This window comes from Aquarana catesbeiana, linkage group LG01 (genome assembly GCF_042186555.1).
Source record: "Aquarana catesbeiana isolate 2022-GZ linkage group LG01, ASM4218655v1, whole genome shotgun sequence".
NCBI classification, from domain to species: Eukaryota; Metazoa; Chordata; class Amphibia; order Anura; family Ranidae; genus Aquarana; species Aquarana catesbeiana.
This window is the reverse complement of record NC_133324.1, coordinates 125,336,133-125,359,723: the sequence shown is the minus strand read 5'-3', so window position 1 is coordinate 125,359,723 and position 23,591 is coordinate 125,336,133. Positions and strand designations below refer to the sequence as shown.

Below are 23,591 nucleotides of genomic sequence, written 5' to 3'. Positions count from 1 at the left end.
AGCTCACCTTAGCAGAGCCTGCCTCCCTATGTGGCTGCGTGCTCTATTCCACAGACACTGGCTAATAATAGAACCCTATGAAGTAATATTGCCATTGATGTTGTTGGGCGTTTGATTGGATAAGTATATAAACAGTAGGGGGCTGGATGGATAGATCACATTAGTATTCCCATCCTATCAATGTGCTGTGATGCTAAAGCACGTCAGTCTGACAGATTCCCAACCTTCTCCTCCAGTGGCACCCAGCAGCATCTCCCAGGATCTTGGAGGAGAAGAAGAGGAGAGGAGCCCCGATCCCCATCCATAGAGGAGGAGAGGAGCCCCCATCCATAGAGGAGGAGAGGAGCCCCATCCATAGAGGAGCCCCATCCATAGAGGAGGAGAGGAGCCCCATCCATAGAGGAGGAGAGGAACCCCATCCAGAGGAGGAGAGGAGCCCCGATCCCATAGAGGAGGAGAGAAGCTCCATTCATAGAGGAGGAGAGGAACCCCATCTATAGAAGAGGAGAGGAGCCCCGATCCCATAGAGGAGGCCGAGCAGCATGCTGATCAGGGACCGATGAGCCGCCGGTCCTGGATGGCACCTCTCCCCTGTCCTGGCCATCAGCAGATCGCTATGTGTGCTGACATCGGGGATGGAAGGATGGCACTGCAGGGCTGAGATCGGAGCCATGGTCCACCTTTACCTGCTGCTATAGAGGAGCCCCCCATCCATCCATCCCTGTGTCTGTCCATAGAGGAGCCCCCCTCCCGGATCCGGAGTGACAGTGGCTGTGCGGACCTCTCCGCTCCCTCCCATCCATCGCCTTGGCGTTGCTTGCTGGATGTGTATGCATGACTTCTGCACCGAATGGGCGCATTAATCGCCCCAGGTCCCAGGGATCCATCTTCCAGATCGGCGGCAAATCTCTCCCCAGGGACCTTGATCGCAGGGGGAGCTCGGAGAGCACCCTCAAATCCCAGAGAGCCCTGGACCACTGCAAGATGGTGGGTAGATGGACAGCACCCCAAACCTCCCCTACATGGCTTTGCTCTAGTACCACTCCCAGCACCCCCCCCCCCCCCCCCGATCACACCGGCTTCCCCCCAACCTCCCCCCCCCCCATCACACCGGCTTCTCCATTCTCATCACGTGCACTACATTTAAAAGTCCAGGGTGGACTGATAGTGCTCACATACGTGGTAAGGTAGTATATATGGGCATGCATGGGGATCACTCTTCTGAAGCTAATGTCCTTATCTGAATTTTAACTCAAAGGTGGACTTTTTGTATTATTGGTGTAATGGGATCATGCGTAAGAGTCGGCACACAATTGGTTCAAGATTAAGGAATGGTGTACAATGGGGTCATGCATGAGGGTTGGCATACAATAGGGTCATGCTTAAGGGTCAGGGTATAGTGGAGTCTCACATGAGGGTCAGAGCATAATGGAAATATACATAAGGGTTGGCATACAATGGGGCCATGCTTAAGGTCAGGGTACAGTGGGGTCTTGCATGAGGGTCAGAGTATGATGGGAACATACATAAGGGTTAGCATACAATGGGTATGGTAATGGGGCTTGCATAAGAATTTTATATGATCTTTGATTACCTTAAAGGAAACTCAGGGCCTCAGGCTGGTTTTAATTCATGCCCCCCCGCCAGTATATTGGGATCATGCATAAGGATTGGGATATGATGGAATCATGCATAAGGTTCAGCTTCAGTTGGGGTCATGCATAAGGGTTGTCATACAATAAGATCATGCATGAGGGTTGGCATACAATGAGGTCATGCATGAGGGTTGGCATACAATGGGGTCATGCATGAGGGTTGGCATGCAATGGGGTCATGCTTAAGGGTCAGGGTATAGTGGAGCCTTGCATGAGGGTCATAGTATAATGGGAAGATACATAAGGGTCAGCATACAATGGGTATGGTACAGGGGCTTGCATATAAATTGTATATGATCTTTGATTATCTTAAAGGAAACGTGGTCCCAGGCTGGTTTTAATTCATGGCTCCCCCCTGCAAGTATATTGGAATCATGCATAAGGGTCAGCATATGATGGGACCATGCATAAGGTTCATCTTCTGATGGGATCATGCATGAGGGTTTGCATACAATGGGGTTACGCATGAGGGTTGGCATGCAATGGGATCATGCTTAAGGGTCAGGGTACAGTGGGCTCTTGCATGAGGGTCAGAGTACAATGGGTATGGTACAGAGGTTTGCTTATAAATTGTATATGATCTTTGATTATCTTAAAGGAAACTGAGGGCCCCAGGCTGGTTTTAATTCATGGCTCCCTCCTGCCAGTATATTGGGATCATGCATAAGTGTCAGCGTATGATGGGATCACGCATAAGGGTTAGCATACAATGAGATTATTCATAAGCGTTGGCATAAGATGGGATCATGAATAAGGGTTGGCATGCAATGGGGTCATGCTTAGGGGGCAGGGTATAGTGGGGTCTTGCATGAGGGTCAGAGTACAACAGGAACATACATGAGGGTCGGCATACAATGGGTATAGTACAGGGTCTTGCATATGAATTGAATAAGATCTTTAATATCTTAAAGGAAACTCAGGGCCCCAGGCTGGTTTTAATTCATGGCTTCCCCCTGCCAGTATATGCATAAGGGTTGGCGTATGATGGAATCATGTATAAGGTTCAGCATACGATGGGATCATGCATATGGGTTGGCATACGATGGGATCATGTATAAGGGTCAGCATACAGTGGGGTCATGCTAAAGGGTTGGAGTACAATAAGGTCATGCATAAGGGTCAGCATAAAATGGTATCATGCATAAGGGTCAGCGTACAGTGGGATCATGCTTAGGGGCGGCATACAATGGATTATGCTTAAGGGTTGGCATACAATGGGATCATGCTTAAGGTTCATTGTACGATGTGATCATGCTTAAGGGTTGGCATACAATGGGATCATGCATAATGGTTGGTGTACGATGGGATCATGCATAATGGTTGGTGTATGATGGGATCATGCTTAAGAGTTGCCATGCAATGATTTCATGCATAAAGGTCATTGTAGGATGAGATCATGCTTAAGGGTTGGCATACAATGGGATCATGCATAACAGGCGGTGTACAATGGAATCATGCATAACGGTTGGTGTACTATGGAATCGCACATAAGGGTTGGCCTACAATGGGATCACGCATCAGTGAAATGGATCTTCTGCAGAGATATACTCTGCCATTTACTTTTATTATAATGTCAGATAATATAAAAGCAATGCTTCCAGGTGGGAAGGGCTTACATACCATTTGTGTATGATCTTTGATTATTCTAAAGGAAACTGAGGGCCCTAGGCTCTTTTTAATTGATGAGCCCCACTCTCTAGTTTAATGACACCATGCATAAGAATGTTTTTTGCTTATAATATATACATTTGCAAAGAGATTTTGAAGAATTTGGAACCCCGCTTTTGAAGTGGATCTTATGCTATGGTATACTATTCAATTACTCTTATGATTGTGCCAGTTAATATACAAGCAATACTTGCACTTACAGGGAGTTTGCATACCGATTGTGTATGACCCTAAAGGAAACCTTTAATGAGAGGAAGGTAGGGGCAGCAATTGTTGGCCACCTTCTGAAAAAAACTCTAAAACTTGCAAAACTGGCAAAGGCAGTACAGAAGTGCAGAACATTTTTAGCATCCCTATGCCACCCCAACCCAAAAGTTTAAGGCCTGAAGCATCTGCCTATTTTACCCTTATGATAATCCACCATGACCCCAGATCTTCTTTATAGATGTCACAGTGACCGGGGTACCGCACACTCTTAGGCAGAGTCCAGATTTCTTTGCACCCGCACAAGGCTTCTTTTCAAACACTATAGTACAGCTGGGGGATCCAGGATGCCAGTTTCCTTCTAACACCGCCCCATTGCTGCTAACAGGCTGCAGTATAACCACATCACACATTTCCACTTGCTGCCTGGGCTATATAAGTGATGGCAAGCCAGCTCCTCCACACTCTGCTTCCTGAACCTGGCTTTTTCCTGCTATGGACACCTGCAGGTATTAAATGGGTGAAGGCACTGGTGTGTAATGGAATCATGACATTACACCATTCCCCGTTTTCAGCACTGACAAATGTGTCTTGCAGAACTTGCAGCTGGGTGTCAGGCTAGTGTTATTATTGCAGATAGAGGCAGCGAGTTCAAACGGTTACAGCTGCATGAGGGTTAACCCATTAACTGCATTCACGAGAGTCTAGGGCGGTGGGTTTTGCCTGCTACTATTGTTAGGTAACCCTTTCTTATCTGGACTGATTTATTTATTCATTTATCAAAGGCATTTTTTATATAGCGCTGACATTTTACTTAGCACTTTACATACTATTTATTCACATCAGTCTCTTCCCTAAAGGAGCTTACAATCTAAGGCCTATATCTTACATACATAGATATATTAGGGCCCGTTTAGATAGGAGCAAATTACTCTATCAACATGTCTTTTAGCGTGGGAGGAAACTAGAGTAAATCTGAACAAACATGGGGAGAACATGAAAACTCCATGCACTTATTTAAACCAATGACCCTAGTGCTACATTTTTTGTAATTTGTTAAGCAGGCTTACAAGTAGCGCCTAAAATATGAAACACTGGTACTGAGGACAAATGCACACAGTGGAATACGCGGGTACACAGTGATTGTCTTCCGAAATGCTTCATAACACCAACAGAGACGCTCCAAACTTACAGGTATATGTACAGTGCCTTGCAAAAGTATTCACTCCCCCCCCCCCCCCCCCCCTTGGCTTTTTACCTATTTTGTTACCTTACAGCCTTTAGTTCAATGTTTTTTTAATCTGAATTATATGTGATGGATCAGAATACAAAGGTCCAAGTTGGTGCAGTAAAATTAGAAAAATATATACATAAAACTATTTTTCAGAAATAAAAACTGATAATTCATATGTATTCACCCCCTTTGTTATGAAGCCCATAAAAAGCTCTGGTGCAACCAATTACCTTACCTGCCATGAAGACCAAGGAACTCTCCAAACAAGTAAGGGACAATGTTGTTGAGAAGTACAAGTCAAGGTTAGGTTATAAAAAAATATCCAAATCTTTGATGACTCCTAGGAGCACCATCAAATCTCTCATAACCAAATAGAAAGAACATGGCACAACAGTAAACCTGCCAAGAGACGGCCGCACACCAAAACTCACAGACCGGGCAAGGAGGGCATTAATCAGAGAGGCAGCACAGAGACCTAAGGTAACCCTGGAGGAGCTGCAGAGTTCCACAGCAGAGACTGGAGTATCTGTACATAGGACGACAATAAGCTCCATAGAGTTGGGCTTTATGGCAGAGTGGCCAGAAGAAAGCCATTACTTTCAGCAAAAAACAAAATGGCATGGTTTGAGTTTGCGAAAAGACATGTGGGAGACTCCCAAAATGTATGGTGGAAAATGCTCTGGTCTGATGAGACTAAAATTGAACTTTTTGGCCATCAAAGAAAACGCTATGTCTGGCTCAAACCCAACACATCACATCACCCAAAGAACACCATCTCCACAGTGAATCATAGTGGTGGCAGCATCGTGTTGTGGGGATGTATTTCAGCAGTCGGGACTGGGAAACTGGTCAGAGTTGAGGGAAAAATGGATGGTGCTAAATACAGGGATATTTTTGAGCAAATCCTGTACCACTCTGTGTGTGATTTGAGGCTAGGACAGAGGTTCACCTTCCAGCAGGACAATGACCCCAAACACACTGCTAAAGCAACACTTGAGTGGTTTAAGGGGAAACATGTAAATGTGTTAGAATGGCCTAGTCAAAGCCCAGACCTCAATCCAATAGAAAATCTGTGGTCAGACTTTAAGATTGCTGTTCACAAGCGCAAACCACCCAACTTGAAGGAGCTGGAGCAGTTTTGCAAGAAGGAATGGGCAAAAATCCCAGTGGTAAGATGTGGCAAACTCATAGAGACTTATCCAAAGCGACTTGGAACTGTGATAGCCGCAAATGGAGGCTCTACAAAGTATTGACTTTATGGGGGTGAATAGTTATGCACATTGACTTTTCTGTTATGTTGTCCTATTTGTTGTTTTCTTTCTCACAGTAAAAAAAAAAAAACAACTTCAAAGTTGTGGGCATGTTCTGTTAATTAAATGATGCAAATCCTCAAACAATCCATATTAATTCCAGGTTGTGAGGCAACAAAACACGAAAAATGCCAAGGTGGGTGAATACTTTTGCAAGGCACTGTAAGCTGTAAGCACAAACAGTCAAGATGCATAATTCGGCCTGTGTGTGTGAAGGGCACATGGCTTTTATGTATTAGATCTTTCTTTAGCTACACATACAATATACATTACAATCCTACTGTAGAATTCTTTACATTTAAGTTGAACTGTACAAATATCTCAGTGTGTGTATTGGCACATGCATGATACAGTAGATCAGCCTTTATTGGATTGGTGTTCAGTGGGATGAATGCCCCTTGTTGCTGGTCAGTGGGAGGAATGCCCCTTATTGGTGTTTAGTGGGAAGAATGCCTTTTATTGGTGTTCAGTGGGAGGAATGCCCCTTGTTGGTGGTCAGTAGGAGAAATGCCCTTATTGGTGTTTAGTGGGAGGAATGCCCCTTGTTGGTGTTCAGTGGGTGGAATGCCTGTTGTTGGTGTTCAGTGGGAGGAATGCCCCTTGTTGGTGGCCATTGAGAGGAATGCTCCTTGTTGGCCAGTGAGAGAAATGCCCATTGTTGGCCAGTGGAAGGAATGCCCCTTGATGTTCAGTGGGAGGAATGCCCCTTGTTGGTGGCCAGTGGGAGCAATGCTTCCTCTACATTGATTGTCAGTGGGAGAAATGTTCCTCTTACATTAGGGTTCATTGAGAAGAATGGCCTTTACATTGGTGTTCTGTGGGAAGAATGCTTCTTACATTGGTGGCCATTGGGAGGAATGGTCACCTTACATTGGTGGTCCCTGAGAAGAATGCTCCTTACATTGGTGGTCAGTTCGAGAAATGCACCCTTTACGTCAGTGGTCAGTGGGAGAATATCATTTACATTGGTGGTCAGTAGGAGAAATACTCCCTGTAGATTGATGGTCAGCTTAAATAATGCTTTTTACATTGGTGGTGAGTTGGAAAAATGGCCCTTATAGTGGTCAGTGGGAAGATTACCACCCTTACAAGTGGCTAAATAGATCATTGGTGTCAGTGGTTACATATCTGAGAAGCAGAAATTGCTCATTACCCAAGGAACCCCCAGCAACCTCTTCAGGAACCCTTGAGGTGCACACAATCATGGTTCAGGCTTCAATAGATTCCACCTTACCAGGTGTGTTCTAGTTCTGAGATCCCATCAGTTTATTCTCCATCAAAGTCTTTATATTTGTCCTGTGTTAAGGTTCTGATATAAGATCAGACCCGGGGAGGCTTGATAGTAACGAGATGACTGGAAAGTGGGCTAGGATTATGTTTATAATTGACAAATTAATGCCACTGTTGATTCCTTATTACTCAACATCCATAGCAACCAACCTTTCATCTCTGCTGGTGTGCTGGTAGTATCGCTGCATTGACACTACATGACATGTATTCCCACATCACCACCACTGTGCCTGTACTAACTCATTTTTGGTCTCAGGTAGTGTCCAGACCACTTGTTCACAGCAGTGGTGTTATGCACTTTCAGCGTTCCTAATGAACAAAATATGAATACAAGGGCAAGATGGTGGGGATCACAGATCAGATGGGGATAACAGAAAACCTCATCAGCGAAAGGCTGGCTGATTGTTATGTATGGAGGACAATTTCCTGGTCTGCACCGTAGACACCTGGATGTTCTCACCTCTACTGTCTAGCCTACAGATGGGGGGGAGGGGTGGAATTGTCCTTATGTGCACTGTGCTGCAGCTCCCAATTTCTTGCATTTAAAACAGCTTTGGTTGCTGTATTCGGTAAACAATCAAGAATGAAGAATGATGATCAGTTCTTGAACCATAATTTGAGCAGAAAATGCCCTATTTTTTTTTGCATTTAATGCAATGCAGCATATGTTTACTTCTTTTAGAGGTCTTTGTAATCAAATGTAAACTGTGTTTAGCAATGTAGTGCTATATTATTAATATTAAATATTATTTTAAAATATGTATGCAGTTGTTTATTATCAGAAAGGGCTCAACTACACTGGACCGTTAAATCCCTAATTGACATGATATTAACACCTTGTTGACCGTCTCTGTATTGCTGGTTGTATACTGGTTGCTGCGTGTTGGAGATGCGAACATGGTGAACAAGAAGTTAATCCTGTGCTATTAAGCCATTAAAATGATCCCAAATGGATTTGATCCCCATGAGCTTGGTTGCATATGATGTTTTTCATTACTTAATAGTATAAGATTAACCCTTGTTGAAAGCTACCTAATTGGTTTGATTGTTAAGCGGCTCTCCGCAGGAGTTAATGTCATGATAGTAAGTAGTCAGAAAGGTCATGTGTATTAGAGCTCTGATGATAAAAGGGTTGAGAGAAATGCTGTTTTCTGACAGTGATGATGTATTTTTCCAGCTTGTCCAGGATTTCAACACCCAGGTGGCTTTGTACCGTGAATTAGTCATTTCCATCGGGGATGTGTCAGTAAGCTGTCCCTCCCTACGGGCTGAAATGCAGAAAACTCGAACCAAAGGTTGTGAGATGGCTCTGCAAGCACACCAAAAACTCTCAGCAATCTCCGGGTAGGAAACACTGCTCCCTTCATTCATAATCAAGCAGCTAATTCATGATGTTCATTATGTCTCGAAAAAAAAAGCGTTACTCAGAGGTCTTTGCAAGGACACTGAGCTGTAACCGTCTACTTGTCTTTGTATTGTTCCTTTTACATATGTTTATGTGCCGGAAACACACACATCCCATGAGGTGTTAGTGATATTATTTCTTTGAGAATTGCTATGCTAATATAATTATGGATAGCACCGAGATTTTGCAAAGGCCTTGCTTTACCTTAAACAAGTTATCCTTAGAATTTCAAGAAATACCATCCAAAAGCTCGTATCAGTTTTAGATGAGTGGAATGAAGGCATGGTTTGTGGTCATCTAAGATTTTGTGTGATGGTGTTCACAAAGGATATATTCATCTTGTGGGCTGAAGGGTCATATTATAGTGGTATAGTACCATACTTCAAATTGGCTATCTCACATGACTGGAGATCTTTGTAGCAGCATTGTTCCATGAGCATCAAAAAATGTGCAGTCATCAAGTATTGAAGCGTTAAGTCTCCGCTGTTTCATTATTGTAAACAACTGGCAGTCTCTGGGCCATTTAGGATTTTGCTACCGTAGACCTTGGCTGTGTAGGCTTTCTACATACAAGGACTGGGGCCTTTTGTCTTTCTCTAATGATTTTACCTAATTGGGTAAATGACAACATCTTAAAGTAACCCTGTCACTATGTTAAAGATATTTTAAAAAACACTGTAAAAAAAAAAAGAAGCTCTATCCTTTCCCTTCCCATAAGTGGTGTTTCAAATCTTCTCTTTATTGAAGTGCTTTGGGGTCAGTTGCTATCTGTCATCTCCAAATGTGTTTGAATAGCATGTTCTCCCTGGGCACGGTGGTTCCTCCTGGCAGCCCCTACATAACTGCAGGAAGTAGCATAGAGACACGTGGCAATAAAAATGTTACAGAGATTCTCCCACTGTCCAACAAAATACATAGTTTGGCTGGAACTGGACTTGAACTAACTATACTTTACCTGTCTTAGAAGTAATGAGTCTAAAGGGTTTTGGGGTAAATGCATAATGAGAACATTATATTCTGATGCCCTGTGTGCATACCTCTCATGTGCCTCACTTAGGACCCGTTTACAATGATGCACTTTTGATATGTTCCCATTGACTTACAGTAGAATGTGCCTTTTTGGTGCGCTTTTGCAAAACTGCACCAAAAAGGTGCCTTTTATTGTACGTCAATGCATGCAAGACTTTTCCAAAGCACAACACACCTGCAATGTGAACAGTTACATAGGATTTAATAGGGAATAGTTTTCATCGTCATGGAAAAAAGCAACAAAAGCGCACCAGTGTGAAATGGGCCTTACTGCAGACAGTCCAGCAGAATGCCCTGCTAGACAGAGCACTACATACCAGTTACCATCATTTTTCCTATTGAATTAAAGTACCCTACCAGTTTTCTGAGAAAGTTGAGAAAGTATAAATGAGTCTGGTCATATCCATAGTAGGCATTCCAGTAAACTAGCTCAACATCCACATCTGCCTGCCCATAGTAAGGGTAAGGCCAAATCAACTCAAAAGTAATATTTAATTTTCAGTGAGCACAGTTAATTCACCAACCTGTTTCTTATATAACATATTTGTATTTAAGAAGAGGTAGTTATATCTAAACTATACCCTTAAACAAAGTCCCAAAGCAGTTGCAGAGAAACAGCAACTGTGTGTTTGAGTAAACATATGGGGTGGAATTTAATAAAAACTGGAGCAAGCAGAATCTGAAGCAGTCGTGCATAGCATCCAGTCAGCTTCTATCTTCAGCTTGGTCAGTTAAGCTTTGAAAAAGAAAGCTAGCATCTGATTGTTTGCCATGCACACCTGCTCCATATTCTAGTTTTGATAACTTACCCTCATACTGTTTTAACATAGAAAACATTAGAAAAGTGACGGCAGAAAAAGATTAAGTAGTCCATCGAGTCTGCCCATCTGCCCATTTAAGGGGTCCATATAATGTTGACATGGAGTTAAAAGGAAAGTTTGGGATAAAAAAAAAATTATACTCAATGCATCATCATGAATGCAGCATTAATCCAATGTCCCCCGTTGCCTCTACACTGAGAACTGAGCAATTAAAGACTGCTGATCACTCAGTTTTTGGTCCTCAGTGAGCAGAAAGTTGGTGACTATCAGTCCCTTGCTGTCTGCTCTGCCCCTCCAGTGCTCACTGGAGTGCTGGGCTGTGGAGGGGACATGTTCTCAGCTGTGGAGGGGACATGTTCTCAGCTGCTTACTGAGCCAGACATTAAAGTCGGGATCTCTCCAGAGTTGGGACCAGCTGAATGATGTCAGCTGATTATGGGTCACAGGAGTGCACTCCTGTCATTCCAAGTGGGGTCAAAGGAATTTTGGTCCTACTTCTCCTTTAAATTTAAAATGCCAGCATGTCTTTGCAACTTTCCTTCCTCCTCTGCACCCACTGCAAGCCAGATTGTAGGCCAGTGCAATTTGTCCTCCATCCATTAGGTGGCGTTATGTCACTGCACAGATGGAGCGGAGGCTTCAGCCCCATTCACACTGGGGCTTTGGCACCATAGGTGGTAAAGCACTGCTATTTTTAGCGGTGCTTTACCGCCATTTTTGTGGAGGTTTTCGGACGCAAGCAGGGCAGTTTTAACCCCCGACCTCCAACGGCGGTTTGGCAGCAGTGCCCATTCAGTTCAGTGGGCAGGAGCGCTTTAGGAGCGGTATATACACCGCTCCTTCACCGCTCCAAAGATGCGGCTTGCAGGACTTTTTTTAGCGTCCTGCCAGCGCACCGCTCCAGTGTGAAGGCACTCAGGCTTTCACACTGGAGAGACAGGAGAGGCTCTTTACAGGCACCATGCAGGCGCTATTTTTAGCGCTGTAGCGCCTGTAAAGCGCCTCCGTGTGAAAGGGGTCTTAGAGGAAAATTGTTACTCTGCAGACTCCATTGGTTTCTCAGGAAAAGCAGCTGTCTGATTGGACACTGTGACTCCTGGTAACCTCCAGCGGCCATCTTAGGTGGGGCAGCCTTTAAACAAGGAAGGCCCTGCTAGGTTTGGCGCTCTATTGGCGAGTGGATAGGTTAGGGAGAGGACCCCACTTGTTAGGGTGAGACTGAGCATAGGGAAAGGTTCTTGTTCAAGCACGGATAGTGTAGGGACACAGCTGATTCTCTTTCTGCATTCTGGTCCCCAGAGCTGCTACCACAGTTCAGCCTAGAAGAACCTTGTTTCTTCAGTCAGCCACCCCTCCAGCAGATGCCATCCTTAGTAAAGCAAGCCTTGCCTGGTACAGTGCCCTACTACTAATGCTGTGTGTGATACTGCTGCGTTACTGTGTCATTGTTGAGTGACTTGCTGTTACAAATCATTGCCTCACTGTATGCCATATGCTGCAACCTGTTCCATTAAAGAGGAACTGCAGTCTGCTCACATAATTTGTAATAAAAACATCTTTGCCATTCTGAAGCTTCCCTCCAACCACTTTGCATATTATTTTATATATACTGTGATTCTGTACTTGCTAAATATGCTGCATAAATCTCCCTCCGCTGAGTCTGGCTGCAGCCATTTTAAGTGTGGGCAGCTGAAGCTGCTGCCTGTTCACTTCCTGGATTTACACAGACACACCTCTAGCTCTGCAGCTTTCATTGACCTCCTAATGACTCATCTCCCCTCCCTTCCTGGCCAACTCTCACGAGAGAGAGAGAGAGAGAGAGAGAGAGAGAGAGAGAGAGAGAGAGAGAGAGAGAGAGAGAGAGAGAGAGAGAGAGAGAGAGCTGTACATGATGTCATAAGCCTAGGCTTTTTTTCCAGACAAGAAACAGGAAGTGGGATGTATAAGGTATTTACTGGCAGAAAAAAAAATGTTTTAGTATCCAAACTTAAAACAACAAGGGCAGAAGATTTAATAGATGGAAAGATTAAAAAAAACTGAAGGTTCACTTTAAAGAAGATCACCTCCCTAGGAACAAAAAATTAAAAGTCAGCAGCTACAAATACTATAGCTGCAGACTTTTAATAAAAGGACACATACCGATCCAAGGATCCAGTGCCATCTTCACCTGGGCTGGTTCTTCACCAGTCTCCGTGTCCCCGGTGCCAGCATCTTTAGTGTGACTCTTTGCACTTTGTGAATGGTCCTAAAGCCTTCTGGGACCTGTTACATATCCTAAGAGGCTGCGGGCAGAGAACGAGGGTGTGGTGATTCAAGCCGGAGTGGGTACCTATGAAAACCTATGAAAACTAGGTAGACTCCCCGCCAAAAAACTTAATGTGACAAGACTTGTAAAGGGGGGGGGGGGGGAGGGAGAAGGCTGGGAAGCGGAACTTCACCTTTTGGGTGAATTTCCACTTTAATGACTGCACGTTTGCACTACTTGAATATATGCTGTATAAGAACAGAATACTAGTCCTTACAAGTGTCACTGTAATTTGCCTTATTGCTACTTATCCAAATACAAGGACTTTCACTTCAGTTTGGTCTGTGTGTGAGCGCTCCCTCTCCATCGGGTATCGCAGTCATTGGCCTCACCCACAAGCTCATATCACACAAATGAAACCTGGAATCCAATGCATACCTTCAGATATGGATCTTCTTTCTGTGCTACTAGAGGGTTTTGTTCATATAGAAACTATTTTAACAGTTTAAAGATGCTGAGATTCAGAAAGCTCCCTTCTGTCATCTCCCCAGTAAGAAGTCATAACTTTTATGTGGACAACTAAGTGTTCTGTTGGTCAGGTTTATCAGGGAAACTGAATTTATATGATTGAGGCAAATGTCAAAGGTACAACATTTTTATGAAATAAAAAATATGTGTTGCGTTATCTAATAAGTGCACAGTGCTATACAAATAAACACAAAACATGATTATTAAATGCATCAATAAATAATATCAAAAAGTAAAAGATAAATAGTCTCATATTTCTATAAATTCATGCAACAGTCCAAGCAGAAATAATCCCAATAGAGTATTAAAGATGTGTGCAAAGAATGAGATGCTCCACTCATGTAATTCATACAAATAGGGAATCCAGTGATCACCACAGGAAAGTGCTTCACCCAGCGTTTAAAGTTGCCTCTTACCAGAAACGAAGACCCTTTTACAGGTCTAGTTGCACCTTAGCATTAAACTCTTAAGTGGATAGATGGATATAAAATCACTTCACTCCAACCCAGTCACAAGAGAGCAGGCAGCCGAATAAAATCTCCTCTAGTACTTGTCAGACCACCTCCAGGGCTAAACACTCGCAGCCATGAGCAGATTTATACAATCATACGAGAAGAAAAGAGGAGTGCTTCATTGTGCAATATCTTAAAACCACGTTTAATAAAAAAGGTAATCTTACATAATGAAGAGTAAAAAAGGAATTAAGTACATAAAAGCTTCCAGCACCCAGGCAGGTGTGATGACGTCCGTTCTACGTGTTTCGTCCTAATGAACATCGTCGCTGGGGCAACATTTTTATACTGCAGTGTATTTTGCACTACACAGCTATGAATGTTGGTAGGGATATCTTCTCACAAGAATCTCTAAAATATGTAGGAAGCCATCATACATTATAATTCATTTTCATGCAATTGTGTAGAACTAAAATATCATTTTTGAGTGGAATGCTCCTTTAAAGTATGCATGGGACAAGGTTGGGAAGTCATTTTAAATCTCAACTCCGGGATATGTCTTTATTACCAACTTACAGTAGTTTAGTTTGGCATGATCTAATTATCTATATGGTATATCTGGAAGGCATCTGGGGATGCTGAAAACTACTGTAGTTGTCCATTTTACTTACAGTGATAGCTGCAATCTTCCAAGTCCTGCGTGAGTGGTTTTCCCTCTGCACACTAAACACAAGGGGTCTTGGTACCACCACCATTCAGAGAATATCTAGGGGGTTTTCTGTCGTTTTTGGCGTCCCCAGTGGCCCTCCAGATATTGGATACGTATAATTACATTGTGTTAAGTTGGCAATAAAGAGACCTCTTGAAGTTCCAGTAAGGGCTCCTATTAAGAAAAAGGTATATAGATTCCACAATGTGATCTATAAGAATTACTTCTAGTAGGGACATGTGGTCCAAGAAGGGTGTTGGAAGCTAATTCTACATGCTCTATTATTGGCTTAACCAAATGGCCCAAGAGACATGGTGTCTTTGTTCCTGTTCTGTTGACAACTGAACAGTTTGGATTTTTACTCACTTTCATTCCTGGTGATATGGTAATCAGGACAATTATGGAAATTTTATCTCCCTAACAGGGAAAAAAAAACAGAAATAAAAGCCTGACATGGCTTATAACCATTCACCACTGCCCCATATACTTTGGATCGTCACCCAGTCTGGCCATATTGGGACACTGTCATCACATGTCAATGGGCACCTTTAGACTTCCAAATTTAGATAGACTGCAGTGTCTAGGACTTAGGCCTCCATGCTTTACACATGTATTTATGTAACATTAAAGGAAAAAAAGTTTGATATTTCCCAATTTAGCAGTACATAAGCAATATTTTTTTTCTGTATGACATGAACCATTACTTATGCAAGTTTGATAATGATTTTGTTGTACTAGACCAAAAATTGTCTACTCTTTGGCCAGCTTTAGAAAAGCTTGCATCTATGTTCACAATACAAAAGCTAGTTTAAAGAGCAACATTGACAAAACCAAGGAATGGATGCACAGAAATAAACATTTTATATGTAAGCAATGGTCAATATGAATGTTTGAAAAAAATACATATTCTTTTGTAATAAAATGTGTCTTTAAATCGGACAAAATTTAGAAAACAAAATGATGTGTACGAGGAACATAAAGGATGTCGTTGCTGTGCTTGATTTTTTTCCAGTAATTAGGATTTTACTATGTCTTGAGCATGTAAAAAATCATGTTTAAAGCGGTACTAAACCCAGAAGCAAATATTTAATATATTGCAGCTTACTAATTCTTATGCCCCGTACACACGGTCGGATTTTCCGATGGAAAATGACCGATCGGAACTTGTTGTCGGAAATTCCGACCGTGTGTGGGCTACATCGAACATTTTTCATCGCATTTTCCGACACACAAAGTTGGAGAGCAGGAGATAAAATTTTCTGACAACAAAATCCTTTGTCGGAAATTCCGATCGTGTGTACACAAATCCGACGGACAAAGTGCCACGCATGCTCAGAATAAATAAAGAGATGAACGCTATTGGCCACTGCCCCGTTTATAGTCCCGCCGTACGTGTTTTACGTCACCGCGTTCAGAACGATCGGATTTTCCGACAACTTTGTGTGACCGTGTGTATGCAAGACAAGTTTGAGCCAACATCCGTCGGAAAAAATCCTAGGATTTTGTTGTCGGAATGTCCGAACAAAGTCCAACCGTGTGTACGCCCTATTAGATGTGGTGGCTGCATCCGTTTTTTTCTTTTTTAGGCTTTTCCCCTGCTTCTTAAGGTTCTCTTGAGCTTCTATTTGTAAATGCTTACCATGGCAGTAACAGCAGTTTTGGGGATAGAAATATGAGGTGTGACAGACTCAGTTTTTATTTTGAACCTCAGAACATTTCTCTAAGGAGTTGTGTACGTGGCTGGAAGACTCCAAAACAAGTCAGATACAAGGGAAAGTGCCTTGCATTTTAGATCGTTTGACTGGAGGAGTTGGACCAACATAAAGAGTAATTAGATACTCCCAGAAAAGGAGAGAAGTTATGATGTGTGAGGAAGGAAAAAGCTACCTCCTAAAATGCATGGGCTCAAATCTCACTGCAAAGAATTGCATGCCATTTTAAGAGGAATGCGGTGCAATACCTGTCCGAATCACATGCGGATTCCCGCACCGCTCCTGTGTGAACCCAGGCTGAAGTCAATTTGACGAGCCTGAGTTCACATAGGAGCAGTGGGGGAAACTGCATGTGATTTAGGATACACACCACATTCCTGTTCAAATCACATGCAAATCTTTGCAGTCTGGTTTAAACCCATTCATTTTGTGTGGGCTCAAATCACACCACACCACACAAAAAATGTCGGTTTTAGTATCGGATCATTTGCAAGAGTCCAAGTACTTGTGCAAATGTTTAGTATCCATATCGGATATCGGTGCAACCCTAGTCGCCACTCCACCTTTTGTCTCAGATTGCACAGTGAAGGAGCAACAACAGGCTGATCACATCATTGCTCTGCCCCTCGCCCACCATCTAAGCCTTACCATTGGCTCATCAGTTGGTGAAGGGTGGCCTCACTGGCCAAATAGGGGGGGGGGGGGGGGGGCAATAGGAAGTCAGAGGATAAGGAAGGTGAACCAGGCAACTAGCATTTTAAAAAGAGATCCGATTTTCGAGGATGGGTCTACTTTACCAGCACCTGTCTATAATCTGTAGGAAATGTTTATAACTGGAAATCAGAAGGGCAACAGCTGCCATTCCTATTCTTAGAGATCCAAGAAAGTTCTTGACATGCTGAAGAGTCCTATAGATAGAATAAATGCACAATATATCTAAAATCGATTGCCGATGATGAAAAATCCTGCCTACGATAAATAAGATTTCAGTGAACGCTGTCAAGTTAGGCCGAGAGTAGTTTAATGTCTTGGCATAGTTATCTGTTCAGTACCAGATTGGTCTGAAAGTAGTAGCTTCCAGCCGTACATTAGCTGGCAGCCAGGCTCTCGTCCCTGCGGAACATAAGATGAAAGCTGAAGCCACTAGCCAGCAGATATGCAGCATGACAGGTTAATCCTCCGACTACTGACACACTTGAATTTACCAGATTAAAATATTTCTCAATAAGCGTTTCACGGTTTATTTCCAACTCTCCCAGGAGGATGAGAAAGAACAACAAAGTGGTAATTCATGCCTAGAGTGTGTTTGTATTGAAGAGCTTGTTGAAATATTTATGAGTTTTCATGTAATTGTAGTAAATGCTGTACTTTATAAGCATAACAATATCAAAGTTGATGTCATAGACAGGAAAGGCTTTTTAAGGATTTCAAGGGACATTTCAGGGTGCCATTACTTGTTCTTGAAGCTAAAGTGTGGCCAAGCAATTAGAGCGATACATGGTGTTTTACAGCCCACAGATAACCTAACCATATGTCTAATCAGACATTTGTAAGAAATCCTCTGTGATTCTTTCCCTGCCAACAGTTCATAAAGCAAAGCAGAGATAGATCCATGGCTGCTGTGCATGAGTGATCTGCCTGGCCACCACCTTGCCCTCAATAATGGCCATTACTGATCAATGATCAAAGACAGTGTATACCGCCCACACCTAATAATTGACACACCAACACGTCCCCAATGGTGCCCAATACTGAGCATGGACAGCTTGGCACAACCTACAGCAGATGACTGACACACCAGTATGCCCCTAGTAATAGCCAGTACTGAGCATGGATCATAGGCACCTTGTACCTGATGATTCACAGAACAGCACTCCCCCAGTAATGGACAATGATGACCATGGATCATAGGAAGCTCCACCTACACCTGATAATTGACACACCAGTATGGCTCCAGTAATAACCAGAACCAAGCATGGATCATAGGCAGCTTGTACCACCCACACCTGATGATTGACATACCGGCACACCACAGTAATGGGCAATAATGACCATGGATCATAGGATGTTTGCACCACCCACACTTGATTATTGACGCACAGTTACATCCCCAGTATTGCCCAATAATGAGCATGGATCATAGATGGCTTGTACTGCCTACACCTGATAACTGACATGCTAGCACACCCCCAGTAATGCCCAATACTGCACATGGACAATAGGTGGCTTGTACCACCCACAACTGGTGACTGACACACCAGCACACCCTCAGTAATGACCAGTATTGAGCATGGATTGTAGACAGCTTGCACCAACATACTGCAGGAGTACCAATTTACAGACACTCTAAAGCCTCGTACACGCGGTTCGATTGTTGGCAAGGGATTGTCTGTTGACAGACTGTTGTCCTAAATTATTACCTTTAGTCCTTTTAACAATTGTTGTCCAATTTTCCACAAACAAATGTTGGATGACAGGCTAGTAAATTATCGGTGGACATCAAATTTTTGTATGGTCAGTACACAAATCCATCACACAAAAGTCGAAAGTACAAGCGCACATGCTCGGAATCAATGCTCACCAAACACGAAATTAGCAGAAGGGGCCCAAAGGGTGGCGCACAGGAGCTGAAATTCCTTGTAGTACGTCACTACGTTCGTGTTTGTGACACGACAATTGTGTACCGTTAGTATGCAAGACAAGATACTGGCACACGCCCTTTTGACAGAAATCAGACACTCGGTTGGCCAACAATTGTACTGTGTGTACGAGGCTTAAAGTACTTACAACACAATTGTTTTTCATTTTTCTGTATCACTACCCCTAAAGGAGTCATTGGTTAAGCCCCTCTGACACACCAGGGATTGAAAAGCAAGAAAACACAGTGAAATACTGCAAATAATTCCTATCACCCAAAAATAATGGTTGTTTGAAAACAGGCACCAAAGCAGGTAGTAATGGTAAACTTGATGTATTATTGCTCAGTAGAGTAAATAACCAAGCAAGTAAAAAGTTGGCAATTGTGTTAATACAATCCAGCACACAGAATGGCTAACAGCGAGGGCTAGGCATAATTGGCATAAATGCACAGATAAGCATAAACAGTAGCGGTGGCACCTAAAGTGCAACAGTAAGCAGTAATAAATAGTTGATCAACTACACTGACGAGTGCATGAGCATCATGGGAAATGTAGTTCCAAAACATCTGGGGTGCCAAGGTTCGTCATTACTGTCCTATACCATTACAAATGTGGTTAGGTCTGGTCCTACTGTATCACGCTGATTCACAGTGAGGAAAACAGGTGACAGTCTTACAGACAGTAAGACCTCTCTGACAGTGTACCATAAGGACTGAACTTTTTTCCTGGTTCAGACTTTTTTGGTCTTGACACACTTTGGTGGTATGGCTACATTCACAGGTGCCTGGCTGGGCAAGGATACCCAATAGTCAATAATTTAACCATTGAATAAAAATGGCAAACCTAAGCTGTAATGGTGGCAATAGATGGATCTTTTTTTTTTCAGTTAGCCAGCAGACTGCAGTTGCTGACCGAGAGATATTTTCCAACATTCCCGTTTGACAGAATTTGACTTAATGACTGAACAGGGATGGACATTCATGGACTGAAATTAGGCTGGTCCCTGCTGAACTGGCATTTCTGAAAACTAAGACCGCTGCTGAACATACAGTTGGCAAGTTTGATAAACTTTTGATATAAAATATAATAAAAAAAAAAAAAACATTAAATAGACGTTGGGCTGTCCCCAGCAATGTGCCAACCATATTTTCCATTGTTTCCTCGTTTCAAGTGACCAAAGGATCAATACTGGTCTGCAAATCACTTTGAAGAAGCTGACCATTTTACTTAATTATTATTATAATTGGTACTGATGGAAAGCTTCCAAAAATAAAGCATATCCAAACCCAAAAATGTAATATAATAAAACGTATCAGTCCTTGGTTGGAGACATTCGTTTTTTTCAGCCTTTTTTCCCTTATTATAAGTAGCTTTGCAGTGAGTTTTTCAACATTTTTGCAATAGAGTTTTTTAGCATTTATTAGCGATTTTTAGCATTTTTTCGCGTTAGCGTTTTTAGCTATTTTTTTTTTTAAGAAAAAAATGTTTTTTTTAATTTTTTTTTCAATGGATCAAAAACGTTAAATGCTGGTGAGTGACGTTTTTGAGCATTTATCGAAGTTTATCAGTGTTTATCAGCGTTAGAGCGTTTGCAAAATCCAAGTCTACGAGCCTTCCTTTATCTAGATGGCAACTCACCTCCTCAGCTTACGTCTGATCAGAAAATCGTATGAAAAATACCGCTTTCTAATTGATCGTATAATAATCTGATTGTTAGTACACAGCTTACGTCTGAAATTATCCAAAGTGACAAACACAAAAATGTTTCTCATACGATACTAGATCATACGATTTTCGTTTAATCAGTACAGTTTTTGATGGAAAATAACACTACAGATACAATACATTGCATCACTTCTGAATTTTTATTCTGTCGTATGAGGATTTTCGTAACTTTAGTAAACCCTTCATTTTCTAAATTGAAAAAAAAAAAACGGACAATCATTCATCCAATAATCTCATTGTGTGTACCAGTCATTGGACTATAACTAAAGGCAAAACTTGTTTTTTAGTTTTGGATAGAGTGGAGAGAGATTACAATGCCTGTAAGATTTTATTGCTGTCTGTGCCCCCGCCGAGGAAGTTCACCCTCTCTATTTGTCCTGTTTATCACTATCATTGAAAGTAAAAGAAAATTCCAAACTTTGACTTGTCCCCAGAAAATTGATAGAGGAGAAATCTTCCAATGGGGACACTAGTTCTGGTGATCTGGGGGTCCCCAAGGAATTTTTCTTAATTTGCAGGGATTTCCTCTCACTTCCTCTTTGGCTATGAGACAGGAAGGTAAGGGAAATCTCTGCAATGGGACAAAGATGGTGAAAGAAAATCTGATAAGGGTCATAACGTTCCCTTGCTATGTCCAAAATTAAAAAAAAAAAAGTTTTGCCTGTAGTTGTACTTTAAAGAGAAGTTCTGCCCGGGGGAAAAAAAAAATTAAAAGTCAGCAGCTACAAATACTGTAGCTACTGACTTTTAATATATGGATACTTCCCTGTCAAGGGAGCACGCAATGTCGGCACCCCAGTCGATTTTCGGATTGGCTGGTGGGTGCTGCCACCGCCATTCATGGTAAGGGAAACCGGAAGTGAAGCCTTTCAGCATCACAGCCGGTTCCCTACTGTGCATGCACAGAGCGTGCTGTGCTTTCTAACTGGCCATGCGGTGGAGAAAGGAGGAGGGGGCCAAACTTCCAAGGGACGGCGCCGCGGTGCAGTCTTCTTGAACTTGAACTCAAAAACAGTTACCCCCTCCCCCTGAAAGGTGCCAAATGAGGCACCAGTGGGGGGAAAGGAAGCAGATAAGCAGAAGTTCCACTTTTGGGTGGAACTTGTTTCAGGTTCTGCTGGATACAGGACACGACACTAAATTTGCCTAGTCAAACCTAGCAGTCTATCTCGAAGGGTCTGTACCTCTAACTAGCCTATCACCTGAACAACAACATGACATAGCCTAAATGACTGTCCTTACTTGGACAAACATCAGACTACCCCAAAACCCACTATAAATCAGTAAACAAATGCTAACCATGGGCATGGTCAAACCACTAAAGATACCGTAATGACCATCTGATGAAGGAAAAGCAGATGTGCAACTCTTCAGATGACAGGCACATCTTCAATGTAAGTGAATAACTCCAGCATAATGCTAAATAAAGCTAAAGCCGGCCATAGATGGAGTGAGTTTCTTTCCTGCAACCAGATTCCCCCATCAATACAGATTATGTTAATACAGGGATCCCTCCTGCTGAACCATTGTATTCTCCCGGCAGGTGGGCAGATGTAGGAATCCCCACGGGAGAAGACAATGATTATTGCTATTGGCTATAACAGTCGCTTGCAATAATCGCATGTAAAACCTGTCAGGCTGGTTGTATCCAAGTTGATCATTGGATCAACTTGGGTAAATTCAGCCTGCCCATACATGATTCGAATCTCGGCCGGTTCACCAGATTCAAGCTGTCTATGCCCAGCTTGAGGCTGGGTTCACACTGGTCCGACAAACGCTCCGACATTGGGAGCTCATGTCGCATGACGTGTGAAATTTAATGTTTCCCTATGGGAGCCGTCCTAACTGGTCCGACACAAGTCTCTGGGCATGCTGGGACTGTGACGGCATAAGGGGGCGTGGTCATCGGGTGATGACCACACCCCCTAAAACGTCACAGTCCCAGCATGCCCAGAGACTGTGACGGCATAAGGGGGCGGGGTCACCGCCTATATAAGTCAGAGCAGAGTGCACAGAGAGCATTCCAGCCGGGGAGAGCGTCGTGTTAACATCGGAAGAAGAGATGAAGAGAAGAAGCGGTGAGACAGCGGCGACAAGACAGCGGCAGCAGACCGGGCCCCTCGCTGGCAATAGAGCTGGAAGAAGATAGCGGCGGGGCCCGGGAGAAGAGGCGGAACACCGGGAGAAGTCGGAAGAAGATACCGGAGCTGCCTAATAAATTAATTTTGAAACCTGTGTACTGTGGTTTTTTTTATTGACACTTCCCTAGGTGAATGGGTAAGGGTACCATGTACCCCATACTCATTCACATAGGGTGGGGGGCCGGGATCTGGGGGCCCCCTTATTAAAGGGGGTTCCTGGATTCCGATAAGCCCTCCGCCCGCAGACCCCGACAACCAACGGCCAGGGTTGTCGGGAAGAGGCCCTTGTCCTCATCAACATGGGGACAAGGTGCTTTGGGGTGGGGGGCCGCAGCGCGCCCCCTCCCCCAAGGCACCAACCCCCCATGTTGAGGGCATGCGGCCTGGTACGGTTCAGGAGGGGGGGGGGGGGCGCTCGCTCGTCCCCACCCCCATTCCTGTCCGGCCGGGCTGCGTGCTCGGATAAGGGTCTGGTATGGATTGGGGGGGACCCCCACGCCGTTTTTATCGGCGTAGGGGGTTCCCCTCAAGGTCCATACCAGACCCAAGGGCCTGGTATGCTCTTGGAGGGGGAACCCATGCCGGTTTTTTATTTAAAATTTGGCGCGGAGTTCCCCCTAAAGATTCATACCAAACACAGTGCCGGGCATTGGCGGGGATCCAAGTCGGATCCCCGTTCATTGAAAATCGGACACATGCCGGCTTCATGTCGCAGGGCAAAGTCGGATCCAAAGTAGGACGGCTGTCGTGTCGCACCAGTGTGAACCCAGCCTCAGCCTCAATTTCAACACTCCCTATCATAACAGCCAATGCAGCCGGCATCA

General features: G+C 43.5%; 1 protein-coding gene across 2 annotated transcripts in view; it reads left to right on the top strand.

Annotated features, from left to right (window-relative positions):
* Positions 1–92: 92 nt before the first annotated feature.
* The window catches only part of RGS7BP (regulator of G protein signaling 7 binding protein), a 175,929-nt gene continuing 152,430 nt past the window's right edge, over positions 93–23,591 (top strand). The window contains exons 1-2 of one of the 2 annotated variants that reach the window (XM_073623576.1): positions 93–987; positions 8,539–8,705. In XM_073623576.1, coding sequence (XP_073479677.1) covers positions 835–987; positions 8,539–8,705 — 320 coding nt within the window. In that variant the 5' untranslated portion in view covers positions 93–834. Of the gene's footprint in view, positions 988–8,538; positions 8,706–23,591 lie in introns of those variants that run through there. The other variant, XM_073623578.1, reaches the window with a different exon arrangement.